Source organism: Acanthochromis polyacanthus, chromosome 23 (genome assembly GCF_021347895.1).
Source record: "Acanthochromis polyacanthus isolate Apoly-LR-REF ecotype Palm Island chromosome 23, KAUST_Apoly_ChrSc, whole genome shotgun sequence".
NCBI classification, from domain to species: domain Eukaryota; kingdom Metazoa; phylum Chordata; class Actinopteri; family Pomacentridae; genus Acanthochromis; species Acanthochromis polyacanthus.
The window spans coordinates 2886470-2901584 of record NC_067135.1 but is presented as its reverse complement, the minus strand read 5'-3'; the positions used below and the strand labels follow the sequence as shown (position 1 = coordinate 2901584).

The following is a 15115-nucleotide window of genomic DNA, read 5'->3' as shown; positions in this document are numbered from 1 at the left end:
CTGGGCTCTTTTGCAATACAGACTGATAAACTAATTGACATAATTTCATTTAATTTTCTCACGTTTCTATCCAAATTTTGAAGAAATGTCAAAGTCCAGTTTGCATTTTGAACAATATTTTGGTCTCTGCTCATTTGAAAATGAGTCAACTTTACATTCAGTGGCAACATTTTGCTTTGGAGTACACTAAAAAATATAACTTAAGTTTTCATTTTGGCGGTATTTATGCATTTTCAAACCTGATTTTAAACTCTATGTCAATCAGAGGTACATGGATGGAAAATAAAATTCATTTCAATTAAAAAATCCAAAAACAACATTTAATTTTTATTTTGGCAGCACTTGACGTCCGTACTTAAGCAGCAGTATATTGCAGTATCATCAGTCATTAGTCAGCATATAAGTAGATCATAGTGCATCTCTTGGAATCATGCATCGGGACAAAAATAGACAAAAGTACAAGACAAACTAGTCGACAGCTTACAGTCAGAGCTTTACCAAATACGCATCAGCACGATATTTATCAAAGCAAAACCTTACAGGAGGAAAATGCAATCATTTAAAATAAATCAATAAACTACACATCTCAATCATGATGTTGTTTAAAGATATTTCTAAATGTATTAAAGGTCACAGATGGAAAAAAAGTCAAAAGAGGCAGTGAAAAAATTAACATAAATTGAAAGAAAACCAATGAAAATGCATACAGATCGAGTATGATTAACAAAATCCAAAGACTGTGCAGTGCCTGAGCGCACGTGGCGGCAGCTTGGCCATTCCTGTCAGCCGTGCATGGTGGCCTCTAATCTGTACGGTACCAAAGCAACTGAAACCGTGAGGAAAAATGAACCAAATCATCGTTTACTATGCAGTGCTGTGGAAGTGAAGGAAACAAAAAGAGAAGCGACAAAAGGATGGGACTACGTGGTGGATCTGTGGAGAGTTAAAGGAGCGTGTGTATACCTCAGTAGTCCTATTGACCATCATCTGTTGCAGGAGGAATTAGGGAGGGAAAGATCAGTTCGGTTAGGCTCGTTTGACACAGGAGTCGATGCACAGCAGCTCAGAGGCAGCCGTGAGGTCAGATAGTAAAGTTACGAGTGACGTGGCTGGAGTGGTCGATGCATTGAAACTTAGAGGTCAAATATATCAACTACTGTCACCTAGAATTGGTCTTTCCCATTAAATATGTTGAACAACAGCAAAAAAAAAAAAACGCTCATTGTGACTTCCTATGGTCCTACTACTTTCTTTACAGTCGACACATAACTCAACCAGTTGTCCAGCTGTTGCAGCAATAAAGTATGAGTGTTAATGGGTCAGTATATAATTGTGGGACTTTTTGTATCATAGTCGACATTTTTGCTGTTTTCAGGCCTAAAATCAATATGGCCGCCTAGAACCAAACACCACATGGTATTTTTACAGAAAGATTATTCTAAACATTACATATACAACTGAGTAAAACTGAAAGTTATTTCTAAAGATATTGTAGTAAACCTGTTGACTACTTCATAAAGCCTTGGAGTCTGGCCAGTCTTTTCTTCAGGAGGAAATGACATCATGTGGAGCAGGTCATGTGATCTGGAATCAACACACTTCCTGGAGAGGAGTTTTTGTAACGGGTCTTTTCTCGGACACAGATCCAATTTGTTATATTCTATACAAAATTTGATATTGCCAAAAAAGCAATATCTGTCATGATTACCTCACCTTAATAAAAAAAAAACCCCAATCAAAACAATGTCTGAGTCAGCCCGTTTTATTATTGTTTGGCTTATAAGACATCTTGTAATTTTTGTTGTTGTTAAATTGGAACTGTTATTTAGTTGACATTTTGGTGACATTCAGTCCTTTTTTTATTAAAAACCAAGACACAAAATGACAAAACGAGACACAAAACAACAAAATGACACACAAAACGAGACACAAAACGGCAAAACTAGATGCAAAACAACAAAAACGAGAGGCAAAAGGACAAAAACAAGAGGCAAAAAGACAAAAAGAGACACAAAATAACAAAAACGCGAGACAAAATGACAAAAACAAGACACAAAATGACCAAAACAAGAGGCAAAAGGACAAAAATGAGACAAAAAATGACAAAACGAGACACAAAATAACAAAAACGAGAGACAAAATGACGAAACCAAGACACAAAGCGCCCAACAATTTCTGAATCAGCTCATTTTATGATAGTTTAGCTAATTAGAAGGTTGTTCTTATTAAATTTGGATGGCTATCTAGTTGACATTTTAGTGATATACAGTCATTTTTTATTAATAAGTGATTGTTTCTATAATAAATAACAATGGAATTTATAAAGATGTGATCATAATGAGCATAATAAAAATGTATGCAAGATAGATCCCATGGACTTCAAAAGTCCCTGAATTATATATTGACCCAACTGATAGCATGAAGGGGGAATCTGCAGAAAACCTTCACAACATTAATAGTTGCTTTAAGTCGTTTTAACTAATACAGCGTCAGGATAGACGCTCTTATTTTGCAGAAGTGGATCATTTCAGCTGCTTTAAAGCATGCATTTAGTGATAACCAGATGCAGCACCGCGTGTTTTCTGTGACTGTACATGCTGCAGTTTATAGCCGCTATCCTGTGGGCCGCCTTCTTGTGAGTCATAGCGAACATCGCAGCACATATGGCGCTTTAGTAAATGCATGCATGCACCCTGAATAGCCTCCACTGTTATATAATTGATGTTGAAACAACATTTAACATCTTCACTCGAGCCACGTCACTTAAAGGCCTACGTTGGTATCAGAGGGACAGTCTTTACTATAAATTCCTGCTTTAATCAAACCCCTCCCACCCCTTGCTGACGGTCATAAAACAGTCTTTAAAACAACAACAACTTCCACCCTCCCACCCCCACACTGTTTGCATGCAGAGCCTTAGATTTGACCACCATACAACCTGCAGACAGTGGCACACTCCATGCAGTGGACAGTGCTACACTTAGACACCGGCGCAGCGAGGTAGGAGAGGGGAGGTGATGGAGGGGGGAGTGTGTGAGAGGAAGCATTTAAAGGAGAGAGAGAGGGGGAAAAAAACAAAAAGAAGAAGGGAGAGACCCAGTTAGTGGCAGGACCAGGCGTGACGTGAGACACTGAATGAGAGAGAGGAAGGGAGAAAGAGAGAGAGAGATGCACAGACAGACTGATGGACACACCAACACTCTGTACACATTGGGATAGCTTCATTGGAAAATACATCAGGACATGTTAGAGGTCTTAAACATCATACCAGAGTGTTTTAGTGACTCTGTTTACAACTGCTGTGATCGGTATCTGGATAGTTTATCCTGAGAAGGGACAACCTGTGATAACAATTTGACAGAAGTGACCCGAATCAACCTGGATTTCATAGTAACATGCAATCTTCTTCAGTCCATTATCTGTTTTCTCGTTATGTTCACCATCAACAGGACGGTCTTAGCCTGCTAGCTGTTAGCTACTGCTTACTTAGGATTAGGTATAAAATGGTGGAAATGGATAAAATAAACCTCTATTGATTAGTTTAGTGCAGTGAATGCTTATCAATACCTTTATTTTTTCCATCCAGTTCAGTCCGACATTAACAATGACAATTCATTATTAACTCAGTTTAAGTATTAGTATTAAAGAGCCCATATCATGCATATTTACAAGTTTATAATTTCATGTTTAAAGGTTTACTAGAATATGTTTACATGCTTTTAAGATCAAAAAATGAAATATTTTTCTCATAATGTACATTGTTGCACCACTTCTCATTACTTCCTGTCTAAAACGCTCCGTTTTAGCTGCAGCCTCTAAAAGGTCCAGTCTGCTCTGATTGGTCAGCTGGCCTGATGAAATTAAAGTGTAAATTCACACCTGTGAGAAGAGCAGGAGCGGCGCTAGTAAGGAAGCTGACCATTCCTCATTTTATCAGAGTGCTAAACTAGCCGCTAGCCAGGAAAACGTGATACATGATGATGTAGATAAGTAACAGAAGGCTTAAAACGAGGTGTTTCAATCAGGTAAAGAGCCGTGGGGCCCTATACATGCACAAAAAAGATTCTGTAAAACACATTAACCCTTAAAAAGCCGGGACCGAGTATACTCCTTCCCACTTACTCCTACACAAAGCCGAAACCGAACATTCTCGGCTCAATACGTGTGACTTTTTATGATTGCTAATTAACATAAAATATGCACACACCTGTATGTTTAAGTCGACCAATGGTAAGATATAAACATTGGCCCCAAATTTGCTTATTTCAAACGATAAAGCCGTATGAACCGTTATAACGAAGCCGCAATTACGAAGCTCTTATCGGGGCCGCGTACCTGCCGAAATTCAATATGGTGAACGTCTACGACAATGCGACCTCGCAAGACTTGATCGATATTTTTATGGATTAGGTGGTTTTAGTATATGTTCTTCTCCAGAGACATGGCCTGGTAAGGGTTAAAGAAAAGATAAAACCAAAAAAAAGCATAACATGGGCTCTTTAAAGACGCATTTGGACATATCGTGACTATTTCTGGGGTAAAGCTAGATGCTTTGTTCACCCGGCTTTTCAAACTTCCAGCCTGATCATGTGATTTTGAGTCCGCACATATCATTCTCTCAGGGATTGGAAGCAAATTGAAAGCCTCACATTTTAGATGGTGAAATCACTGCAGTGGGTAGAATTATCATCCCAGTGGGAGGAGACATGATCACATTTAATCACCATACACTAGAACAGTTTTACTGGAACTAGAACTTCCATAACAATCAGTAGAAACATCCTACATTCCTGACCAGAGTCTTGAAGACTCTATGTAGGCGTGAACCTCATTGCTGTGAGTTTAGAGGTTGCCACTGTGGGTACAGAAAGCTCATCTCAGGCGTCATTATCACTAGCAGTAATGTCATTACTACAACTACAGTACAGCCCACACATAAGAAGTCCACATTATTCTACTGGAACATCACCTTCCATGAAGCCGCTTCTTGCCAGCTTTCCACCTACTCATCTACTTTGCAAAATGACAAGAGTAAAGTGAGACCCTGTGATTATGAAGATGGGATATAATGAGAGCAGCACAATCATGAGGATCACTTATCCAGATTCAGATCAGAATTTTAACAGCAGTTGTAAACAAAGTCTCAAAGAGTCTATTCTGGCTGGATCCTGGTGTTATTAAGCTAAAATCATTGACTTTTAAATGACACTTAGACTGGTTTTCAGTGCTTACTTCCTGCATTCAGTACTTCAAATATCACCAACTCTAGTCCTTCATTTAACCACAGTATGGAAACACTGGCACAAACACAGAGCACCACATTAGCCTGAACTTACGCACATGCCAGCCTCTGCGAGTCAAACTGCAAAACGGCACAATACCTTCGACTGGACATCAGCGTTGTGGTCGTTCTGGAGGAGCAGGGCGGCCGACTTGGTGTCGTCTTTGCGGGCGGCGATGTGCAAGGCAGGCAGGCGTACCTTGCCTTTGGTATCGTTCTCCAGCAAGATAGAAACCACTTGGTTGTGGCCTTGCTGGAGGGCAATGGCCAGAGGGGTGAAGCCATCCTGTGGACAGGGAAGAGAGGGGATAATAATGGCCAACTCTTAAAAGCAGAGAGAACCAATAGAGTTGGCCATTAGTGAAGGCTGCAAGGGCAACACTACCTGCACTATACTTATTGAGCTTTGCTTGTTTGACCTACAAAGTGCTCCATGGACTCACCCCACCCCCCATGTCTAACTTTCTTAAAAGAAGGACTCACAGCGGTTCAAGAACCAGGACCTCCTCTAGAGGGGACTGTGAGATCCCACACAGAAAAACAACCTTTAAACAAAATGCTCGTTCTGTGAAGGCCAGTAAGATCTGGAACAGTCTTTCTTTCTCCATGAGGGAGTGTCAAAACTCACCTTAAACTGTGACTGAAAGTCAACCAGTCTTGTTATCATTGACCTTGAATTTCGTTGTGTATTTTTTGTAATGAGCTTTTATCGTGACCTCCTGTCCTTTCATTGTGACATATTGTAATTTTTATGTGACCTATCATCCTGTGTTTCACTGTTATATTGTTTTCTACCTGCCGAGGGGCTGCGGATGTGAATAATCCAGCATATTTACATCTATTGCTGTCTAAACAGACGTTTGTTAATGGTACATTTCCATGGATTTCACAGAATAAAACTCAATATTTTGGTGTCACCCAGACAATTCCGTGTTTTCCATGAAAACTCCCACTTTTATCCATGTGCTAGCATAACTGCACAAGGGTTTTCTAATCATCAATGAGCCTTTCAACACCATTAGCTAACACAATGTAGCATTAGAACACAGGAGTGATGGTTGCTGGAAATGTTCCTCTGTACCCCTATGGAGATATTCCATTAAACACTTCCAGCTAGAATAGTCATTTACTACATTAACTATGTCTAGACTGGATTTATCAGTCATTTAATGTCATATTCATTGGAAAAAAATATTTTCTTTTAAAAGTACAGACATTTCTAAGTGGCGCCAAACTTTTGAATGGTAGTGTATTTCAAAATAAAAGTCCAACAGAATACATACACTCAGAATCACTACAGAACATTTCTCTATGAGCAGGTAAGCATTTATCCTAAGAATGTATAAGTAAAAGAAGAATAAATAACAAAAAATGAACAAAATAATTGAAATTAATTTCCCCTTAAGATATCATTTTCATCTATTATAAGGTAAAAACAAAAAATTGTTAAGTCTAGTGTTTGGTTTCTGACTAAATACCTGCACAATAACACCATTCCCAAGCTGATACTGTTGCTTGCAGACACACTTGTCATGCACGCCCACGCTCGGCTCACCTCTGTAGCAGTGCTCTGGTTGCCTCCGTTCTCCAGCAGGTACCGAACCACATCCAGGTGATTCTCCTGGGCGGCCATGTACAGAGGAGTGAAGCCATTCTGCAGCACAGAAACAGACACAAAAGATTACAGCTAAACTACTTTCTATACTAGCAGTGAGTCAAACAAGAAGAGCAGCTGATTTAATGTGCTTTTATAGGGGAATGATGAAGAGCATCAGAGCAGAGACTCACCTGAGACTGTGCGTTGATGTCAGCTCCACGTTTGACCAGGATCTTCACTACTTCAGCCTGACCGGCCAGAGAGGATATGTGAAGCGCTGTGTTTCCTTTCTGCATGAATAGGAAACAAAATCTTGCATTACATCTCTGCTTTTTAAGCGATGGAGTGTGTAGTTGCATTCTGGAGCGACACCAATCACCAGTAATGAGGCAGGACCTTCTCTAATGGCAGGAGATGAAATGATCAGCATGACTTGAGCATCAGATCTCCATGTTTACTACTCCACTGAACATATCGCTTTCCTCAAGAGCTCCACAGCTCCACTTCAACGCTCTATATTACCTGGAGATGCTTGTTTTCCTCAGTGACTGATGTACAAATGTAAATAGAACTGATCTTCTGGAAAGGAGGTTCTTCAATAACCTTCAAACACTATTTATAGGTATTTCCAAGTATTAATTCTAAAATACTTTCCAATGAATATGCATGTCTAATCAATACAAGAGCTCTAAAGCTAAATATAATGCTTCTGTGAGAATTTCCTCGTTGTGTGGTCTCTGGGCTACAGAGACAAATGGCCTGTCAGGTTTAAGGTTTCAGAGGAGGGTGTTAGTCTCACAGAGATGTTCAGCAGTCATGGAGCTGTAGGTCAAAGCTGGTTACAATAACAAACTCTCATGATATTAATAGAATATATCCCAGCAGATTCAACTTTTCTACCTGTAGTAAAGTTGCTAAAGCTAAAGTTGCTAATATTAAACTTGTTCTATATCAGATAAAATTGCTCTATATCAGTTAAAGTTGTTCTATATTAGCTAAAGTTGCTCTATATTAAAGTTGTTAATATTAAAGTTGTTCTATATCAGATAAAATTACTCTATATTAGCTAAAGTTGCCCTATATTAGCTAAAGTCGCTCTATATTAGCTAAAGTTGCTATTATTAAAGTTGTTCGATTTCAGATAAAATTGCTCTATATTAGCTAAAGTCGCTCTATATTAGCTAAAGTTGCCCTATATTAGCTAAAGTCGCTCTATATTAGCTAAAGTTGCTAATATTAAAGTTGTTCTACTTCAGATAAAATTGCTCTATATTAGCTAAAGTTGCTCTATGTTAGCTAAAGTCACTCTATATTAGCTAAAGTCGCTCTTTATTAGTTAAAGTTGCTAATATTAAAGTTGTTCTATTTCAGATAAAATTGCTCTATATTAGCTAAAGTTCCTCTATTTTAGCTAAAGTCGCTCTATATTAGCTAAAGTTGCTCTATGTTAGCTAAAGTCGCTCTATATTAGCTAAAGTCGCTCTATATTAGTTAAAGTTGCTAATATTAAAGTTGTTCTATTTCAGATAAAATTGCTCTATAGTAGCTAAAGTTGCTCTATGTTAGCTGAAGTCGCTCTATATTAGCTAAAGTCGCTCTATATTAGTTAAAGTTGCTAATATTAAAGTTGTTCTATTTCAGATAAAATTGCTCTATAGTAGCTAAAGTTGCTCTATGTTAGCTAAAGTCGCTCTATATTAGCTAAAGTCGCTCTATATTAGTTAAAGTTGCTAATATTAAAGTTGTTCTATTTCAGATAAAATTGCTCTATATTAGCTAAAGTCGCTCTATATTAGTTAAAGTTGCTAATATTAAAGTTGTTCTATTTCAGATAAAATTGCTCTATATTAGCTAAAGTCGCTCTATATTAGCTAAAGTTGCTCTATGTTAGCTAAAGTCACTCTATATTAGTTAAAGTTGCTAATATTAAAGTTGTTCTATTTCAGATAAAATTGCTCTATATCAGTTAAAGTTGTTCTATATTAGATAAAATTGCTCTATATTAGCTAAAGTCGCTCTATATTAGCTAAAGTTGATAGTATTAAAGTATCAAGTGTCAAATAACATATTAGTACATCAATTCTGTAAATCTTTAAGTTGTTTTCAAGTTCTTTTTCCTGTTTTTGCATCTGTGCTGAGCATTATGCTACTGCTAGCTACAGGCGCGTCTCATATAAATAAAATATAAATTCAACATTTTTCATCAGACATTGCTCAGAATGAAAACTAAATATATATTCTACACACTACACATAAGCTGAAAAATGTCAAGCCTTAAAAATAGTGAAAGAAAGACTCAAATAATCCAAAATACGCAGCCGGCTAGCACTACATGCTTCCGTCTGCCGATGAGCTTTTCAGAGATGCAGATTTTGTCTTTCCAGCAGGACCTGACATCTCCCCAAATTGCCAAAACTGCTCAGAAATAGTCACAGATGATGGCATTACAGTGCTGGATTGGCCAGGAAACTCACCAGATCTGAACCACAAAGAAAATCTGTGTTTTTACAGAGCAGACATGAGCATACTTTGAGTTTGGATATGTCTGCATGACAGATCCTTTCAGTAATTGATGTTTGAGTCGTATTTAGTCGAAAACATGTACGTAACTTTCACTTTGAGCAATGTCTGATGGACAATGTTGAAGTTTTTCCACCATATTCTAGTTTTGTGAGATGTACGTGTACTCTGTAAGAGTTTTAGGTAAAGGTTGGACTACATTTAGGTAAAAAGCAAGTAAGTACGCACTCTATACCTGATAAATCTGAATTAGCCTGCCTCAAGTGAACACTACAAACTCTACTGGTACTTGGTGTGTACAATGTTTATGGCTTCTTTCATCCCGTCAACAACCAAAGTTCACTCAGTGGAAAGATGCGTTCTCTTACCTTTGTGGCTGAATCCACTGCTGCACCTCTCTCCAACAGCTCCTGGACCAGATCCACATGGCCCTCCTTGGCCGCCAGATGCAACGCGTTAAGACCATTCTGGGGAAAAAAAGACGACGAAGGAGGAAATGTCAGGCATGACGTGCGGCAACGACAAGGTGAGAAGACAGATCCACATGGAAAGAGAAGGGATTACCTCCTCCTCCACAACTAAGTCAGCCTGCCTTTCTTTCTCCGGGTCCATCGTTTGAACATGTGAACAGCTGTCCTCCGCTGTTAGATGTGGACGGACCGAAATATCAAAGCTGCCTATCAAAGTTGGTTTAGATGTTGTGCCATGTTATGCTGCTGTGGAGCCGAGCCAGTCCCTGGGTATGAAGCTATAAATAGTTCTGTGTGTCTCTCTGGGTGTCTCGTCAAGCAAACATCCTCTTGTTTCCCATTTTATGCAGCTCTCTAATCTCCAGCTGATATAACTGCATTAGTATTGATTTGTTAGAGCAGAACCTAGAATCTAATCAGGGGCATTCAGCTGCTTCCTTGACTTGATACAGACGGTAGAATCAGGTTGTAAATCACTTCTGACCTCTATTAATATCTGCATTGGGCACATGGGTGTCATGTGGACCACGGAGGAGGTGGGTGGAGCAGCTGAGAGAAGCTTCAGCAAACCAAGAGAGGGATTAAGCCGGTAGATTGCTCAACCTAAGTGTTAGGAAGGTGAAAAACAGACGACTGGTGCACAGCTTGGGTTTAACTGAGCGTCCGAGGTGAGGGTTTGGGCTTCATGAAACCACAACAGCAAGCTAAAAGAGGCTAAAGGGTTCTGCAGAGCTGAGGGGATGCACACAATTAGGTGACAATTCTCCATGACTTTATCACTATGAGCCAGTCCTCTTGCAATCCAGACTCATTTGATCAATTTTCGTATATTTACACTGCAGAAACTCAAAATCTTGCCAAGTCTGTTTGTCTTATTTTTAGTCAAAATGTCTCATCCCACCTGATTTAAGATAAACTCACTTAACAAGAGACATTTCAGCAGATGGAGGGACTTGTTTTAAGACAATGCATCTTAAATATCTTGTTAAGTCAAACAATCTTGAAATTATCTTATTTTAAACCCTCGTGTCGTCCTGCGGGTCAAACTGACCTGTTTTAAAGGTTGAAAATGTGGAAAAGTATATATATATACACATATATATTCACAGTGAAAACTTCCACATTTTCAAACTTTTTTAGGAAATATTTGAACATTTTTGGTGAAAAAAGAAATGCTAAAAAAATCAACTAAAATCCATCGAAATTCGCTGGATTTTGGTTGATTTTCTTCTGTATGTTCTTAAAGAAAATATTAGAAGTTTTGCTGATATGTAATCACTTTAGATATTTTTAGGATTTTTTTGGGAACATTTTTATTCATTTTTTGAAAATATTTACAATTTTCATTTTTATTTTTTAAGTTTATTTATTTTTAAGTTTTATTTCTTGCCAAATGTGGGGATTTTTTTTAAATAAAACTTTTAAGGAATTTTCTTCCTGAAGATTTTACAAATATTTATAAATTTGGGGAATTTTTTGCTGGATTTTTAGATTTTTTCAGACAAGTGAACAATATTTTTTGGTGCCGTAAATGAGGACAACTGGAGGGTTAAGACACCTAATCTTGACAATCCTGGTAAAATAGAGCTAAAAATATTTTTTTCCAGCTAATTTTAAGATCTCAATATTCTAAATATCACATCTTATTTCTAGAAATCTTACCAAGCTGTTTTTCACTTGTTCTATCAGCAGATTTTTTCACTTATTTCAAGGTAAAAGTTCCTTGAAATGAGTTTTTTTTTTCTTGTTTTCAGAGGGGCATTTTTTCCTCTGTATTATTAATTGGAACATCTTTAAGTGTTAAAAATGAAATGGTTAATCATTGCTCATTTAACAGTCTCCCTCTTCTTTAATATTTTTAAGGAGCTGATTGGAGATAAATGTGTTCCTTGTAGTTTGCCCTCCTCGTCTTCTAAGTGACCCAGCATTGATTCAATCATTTTCTCAGAAACCCGAGCGTTATTCTGCCGTGTGCAAAAAGCTGCTGAGTCGATATGTAATTTCCTCCCCATCATCCCACGACCCCCTGAGGCCGACCATCCCACTGGAGTCCAACAGAGGCCTCCTATGGGATCCCAAAGAGAGAGACAATGCTCATCCCAGAACCATCTGACTGTGCTTGAGTTGAGGTGTTTCACAGCTGGCAGGAGGTTTCTGTTCTGCAGCAGACTGGAATGAGTGCTTCAGCTCAGTCCTGTTGCTTTTAAGCCATTTGGTATGCACCTGCCTGCTCCGAACTTTTACAAAACAACACAAAATGACCACAGAACAACACAATATGACTCAATTAGACACTAAATGATCACAGAAAGAGACAAAACGACCACAAACTGACTGATAATGACCAAAAATGGCCACAGAGAGACCCAAAATGACAAAGAAACATAAAGTGACCAAAAAAATAACCACAGAAAAACACAAAATGACTCAATGAGACATGTAATTATATAAACATACGAAATATCGGAACCGACAAAATAACTACGAAAAGTTGCAAAACGATGACAAAACACCGAAAATGACCAAAAACAGTAGTTAGTAGTTTTAAGATGCGGAAAAGCTCTCTAAAAACGACTTCACTTTCACAATAACAACAACAAAGCAGAACATTCAGATTCCAGACTGACGCTTAGAAAATAAAGAGCCATTTGAATAAAACAGCTTCTCAGAGTTATGAGCAGTGAGACATGAAAGTCCACTGTGCATCAGAAAGCATTTACTACAACAGCACTCCATCTCAGTAATGGAGTCATTAAGGTCCAGTGGGAGTCGACTGGTGTAGCTCTAAGCTCTGACTGATGTTAGGAAGCGTTTTTACACGTCTAAGTGATTTATATATGTTTGCACATTTGCGTGTTCCATTAATGTCAAGGAAAGCCAGCAGTTGAATACGTCAACCTCTAGACATTCTTTCCAAGAAAGAAAGAAAGAAAACTATTTTTATTATCTTGTTGATTGGTTTAGCTGACTTTCAATACCCACAAACACACGAACAATGATTACAGAGCAACGCACACTGAAAAGGTGCACAATGTAAGACATGAACATGACAGTTCTGGACATCCAATCACAGAAAAGCACATGTGCAATTAGCGCTTTGCTATTTACTGGCATGTCATGTGTCTTTGCATTTACGTTTCTACATTACCAGTAGCACCATTTTTATCCCCCGCCTCCACGAAGTGGAAAAGGCGGATATAGGTTTGGCCTCTGTCCGTGCATCCGTCCGACATGAAGGGGACAGCTTTTCTCGGAAACTATTACAGCTAGGATTACGAAATTTAGTGTGTAGCTTCACACCATGGAGACCTTGATCAAGTTCGAAAATGAGACCTGTGCGATAATATTTAACAGAGTTATGGTCCTTGATCACTATTTTGGATATAGACTCATAGACATCACGTGGCGGGGGGTATTGATGACCATGTCGTCTTGTTTGGCTCGGCATTCGCTATAATCAGAGGGTGAAAACGTCTTTACATGACAGTTTGTCAGACTTTGTTCTGCTGTTTGTTCTGCCATTCAGTGCATTTGTTGTTTCTAGGAAATGAATCATGTATTTTATCTTTTTGAAGCTGTAATAGACTCTAAACTGGATGAAAATTGTTCTTATTTGGAAAGCACTAAACACAATCTGAAATTCTCTGACTGAATTCAAAAATCCTATGATAATCATTGATTTGTTTTGTAATATTATGTAATATATATATATATATATATATATATTAATGTTTACAGCTTCTGACTGTGATAAACGGTGTAATTTTCGAGAATTTGAAGTGAATCTGAAGAAATATTATGATTTTAAGCTTGGATTTGGTTCATTCTGCTGATGGAATGGCAAGTCACCCAACTTTACTTCAAATATATTTGAAAAGTTAAAAATTCTGCAATTTTTTCTGTTTTTACAGCTTTTGAGTGGGATAAATGGTGTAATTTTGGCGATTTTTTTGGGGACTTTTGCAGATTATTTTGGGCGAATTCAAAGTGAATCTGATGCAATTTTGGTGACTTTTTTATTTTATTTTAAAGCCGTCTTTGGGACTCAGAGGGTTAACCAACACCAGTGCCACCAGTGAGAAATGGTTCTCATTAGTTGTGACGGGGAGGCAAGCTGTCATCATTTCGGTTTCCTTGGAGACACCATCACGTATGAGCTCTGCCAGTTGAACACAGATGTCAAACAGACCCTTGTATTGTGTAAAGTTTGGACTAAAAGAGGCTGCATGGTTTCCTGCAGAACAGCATGTACAGTTGGCGTCACTGATCTAGCTGCCAGCACAGGAGGAATATCTGTTTTAATACCATTCAGCAAGGTTTAGACTTCTCTTTTTGGGTGGTCATGTGATAAACAAACACTATCTCCATGACAATTGAGCCAGCAAACCCTGATATGTGGTTGAAAGGTCCAGAAAAAGGTAGTAAATGGACGTTATGGACCCAAACAATCCATTATCTAAAGAGAGGATTGGCATCTCACCCATCTGTAGTCATAACACATGCTAATTATATGTCTGTCAGCAACAGAACATCTTTCTGTCAGGTTCAAGCTCCAAACATGAGTATTATTAGCATCCATCAAAGGATCATTATCGCAGGAACAGAGTCTCCTCCTACAGAATGATTAGTAGGAGGGATCAGCGAACTGACCATATGATCATGAGCGATGCTGAAACATGTCTAATTAACGGAAAGAAAGCGATGAGTAAGACGAGCTCAGCCTCCATCTGCCTGCTGCTGGACAGCGATTAAAGACTCTGACTGATATCTAATCCTGTTTACTTATTTCCACACAACTCAACTGTTTTCTGTCACCCTTTCAAAAACTTCACTAAAAACGACAGCGGCGCATAGAAACACCGGAGCCCAAAATATCTTCAAGGGCGAAAGTGATCGGTGACAACACTGTCCCTGCCACGTTAGCTGATAACAAAACAAAATAACATCTCCACACATCACAGGGCCACCAGCGAATCTTCCATTTCCATCCCATGTGACCTTTGTTTACTGGGCTGCTCGTTGTGACTGTTGCCAGGACGGGACTGTTTATATCCTATCAGGTTTCCTCGCCGCCCTTGTCCACAGCTGGAATGCTAATAGACTTAAAGGAGACTAGATAATGACTAGAACTAAATAAAGAAACTCTCTGATCAAACACAGTCTTCACTCCAACAGGAATGCAGCAACATTTTCATAAAATTATGACACAAAATGCGTGTATGCACATTAGCTGAGCGGTAAAATCCT

At 38.4% G+C, this 15115-nt stretch overlaps 1 protein-coding gene across 6 annotated transcripts in view; it reads right to left on the bottom strand.

Moving 5' to 3' along the window:
• Positions 1–15115, bottom strand: part of ank2b (ankyrin 2b, neuronal) — a 112888-nt gene that overhangs the window by 64931 nt on the left and 32842 nt on the right. For 5 of the 6 annotated variants that reach the window (XM_051943849.1, XM_051943850.1, XM_051943852.1 and 2 more), the window contains exons 3-7: positions 9767–9865; positions 7070–7168; positions 6837–6935; positions 5382–5567; positions 964–987 (exon numbers count right to left, since the gene is read on the bottom strand). In XM_051943849.1, the coding sequence (XP_051799809.1) occupies positions 964–987; positions 5382–5567; positions 6837–6935; positions 7070–7168; positions 9767–9865 (507 nt within the window). The remainder of the gene's footprint in view (positions 1–963; positions 988–5381; positions 5568–6836; positions 6936–7069; positions 7169–9766; positions 9866–15115) is intronic. The other variant, XM_022203463.2, reaches the window with a different exon arrangement.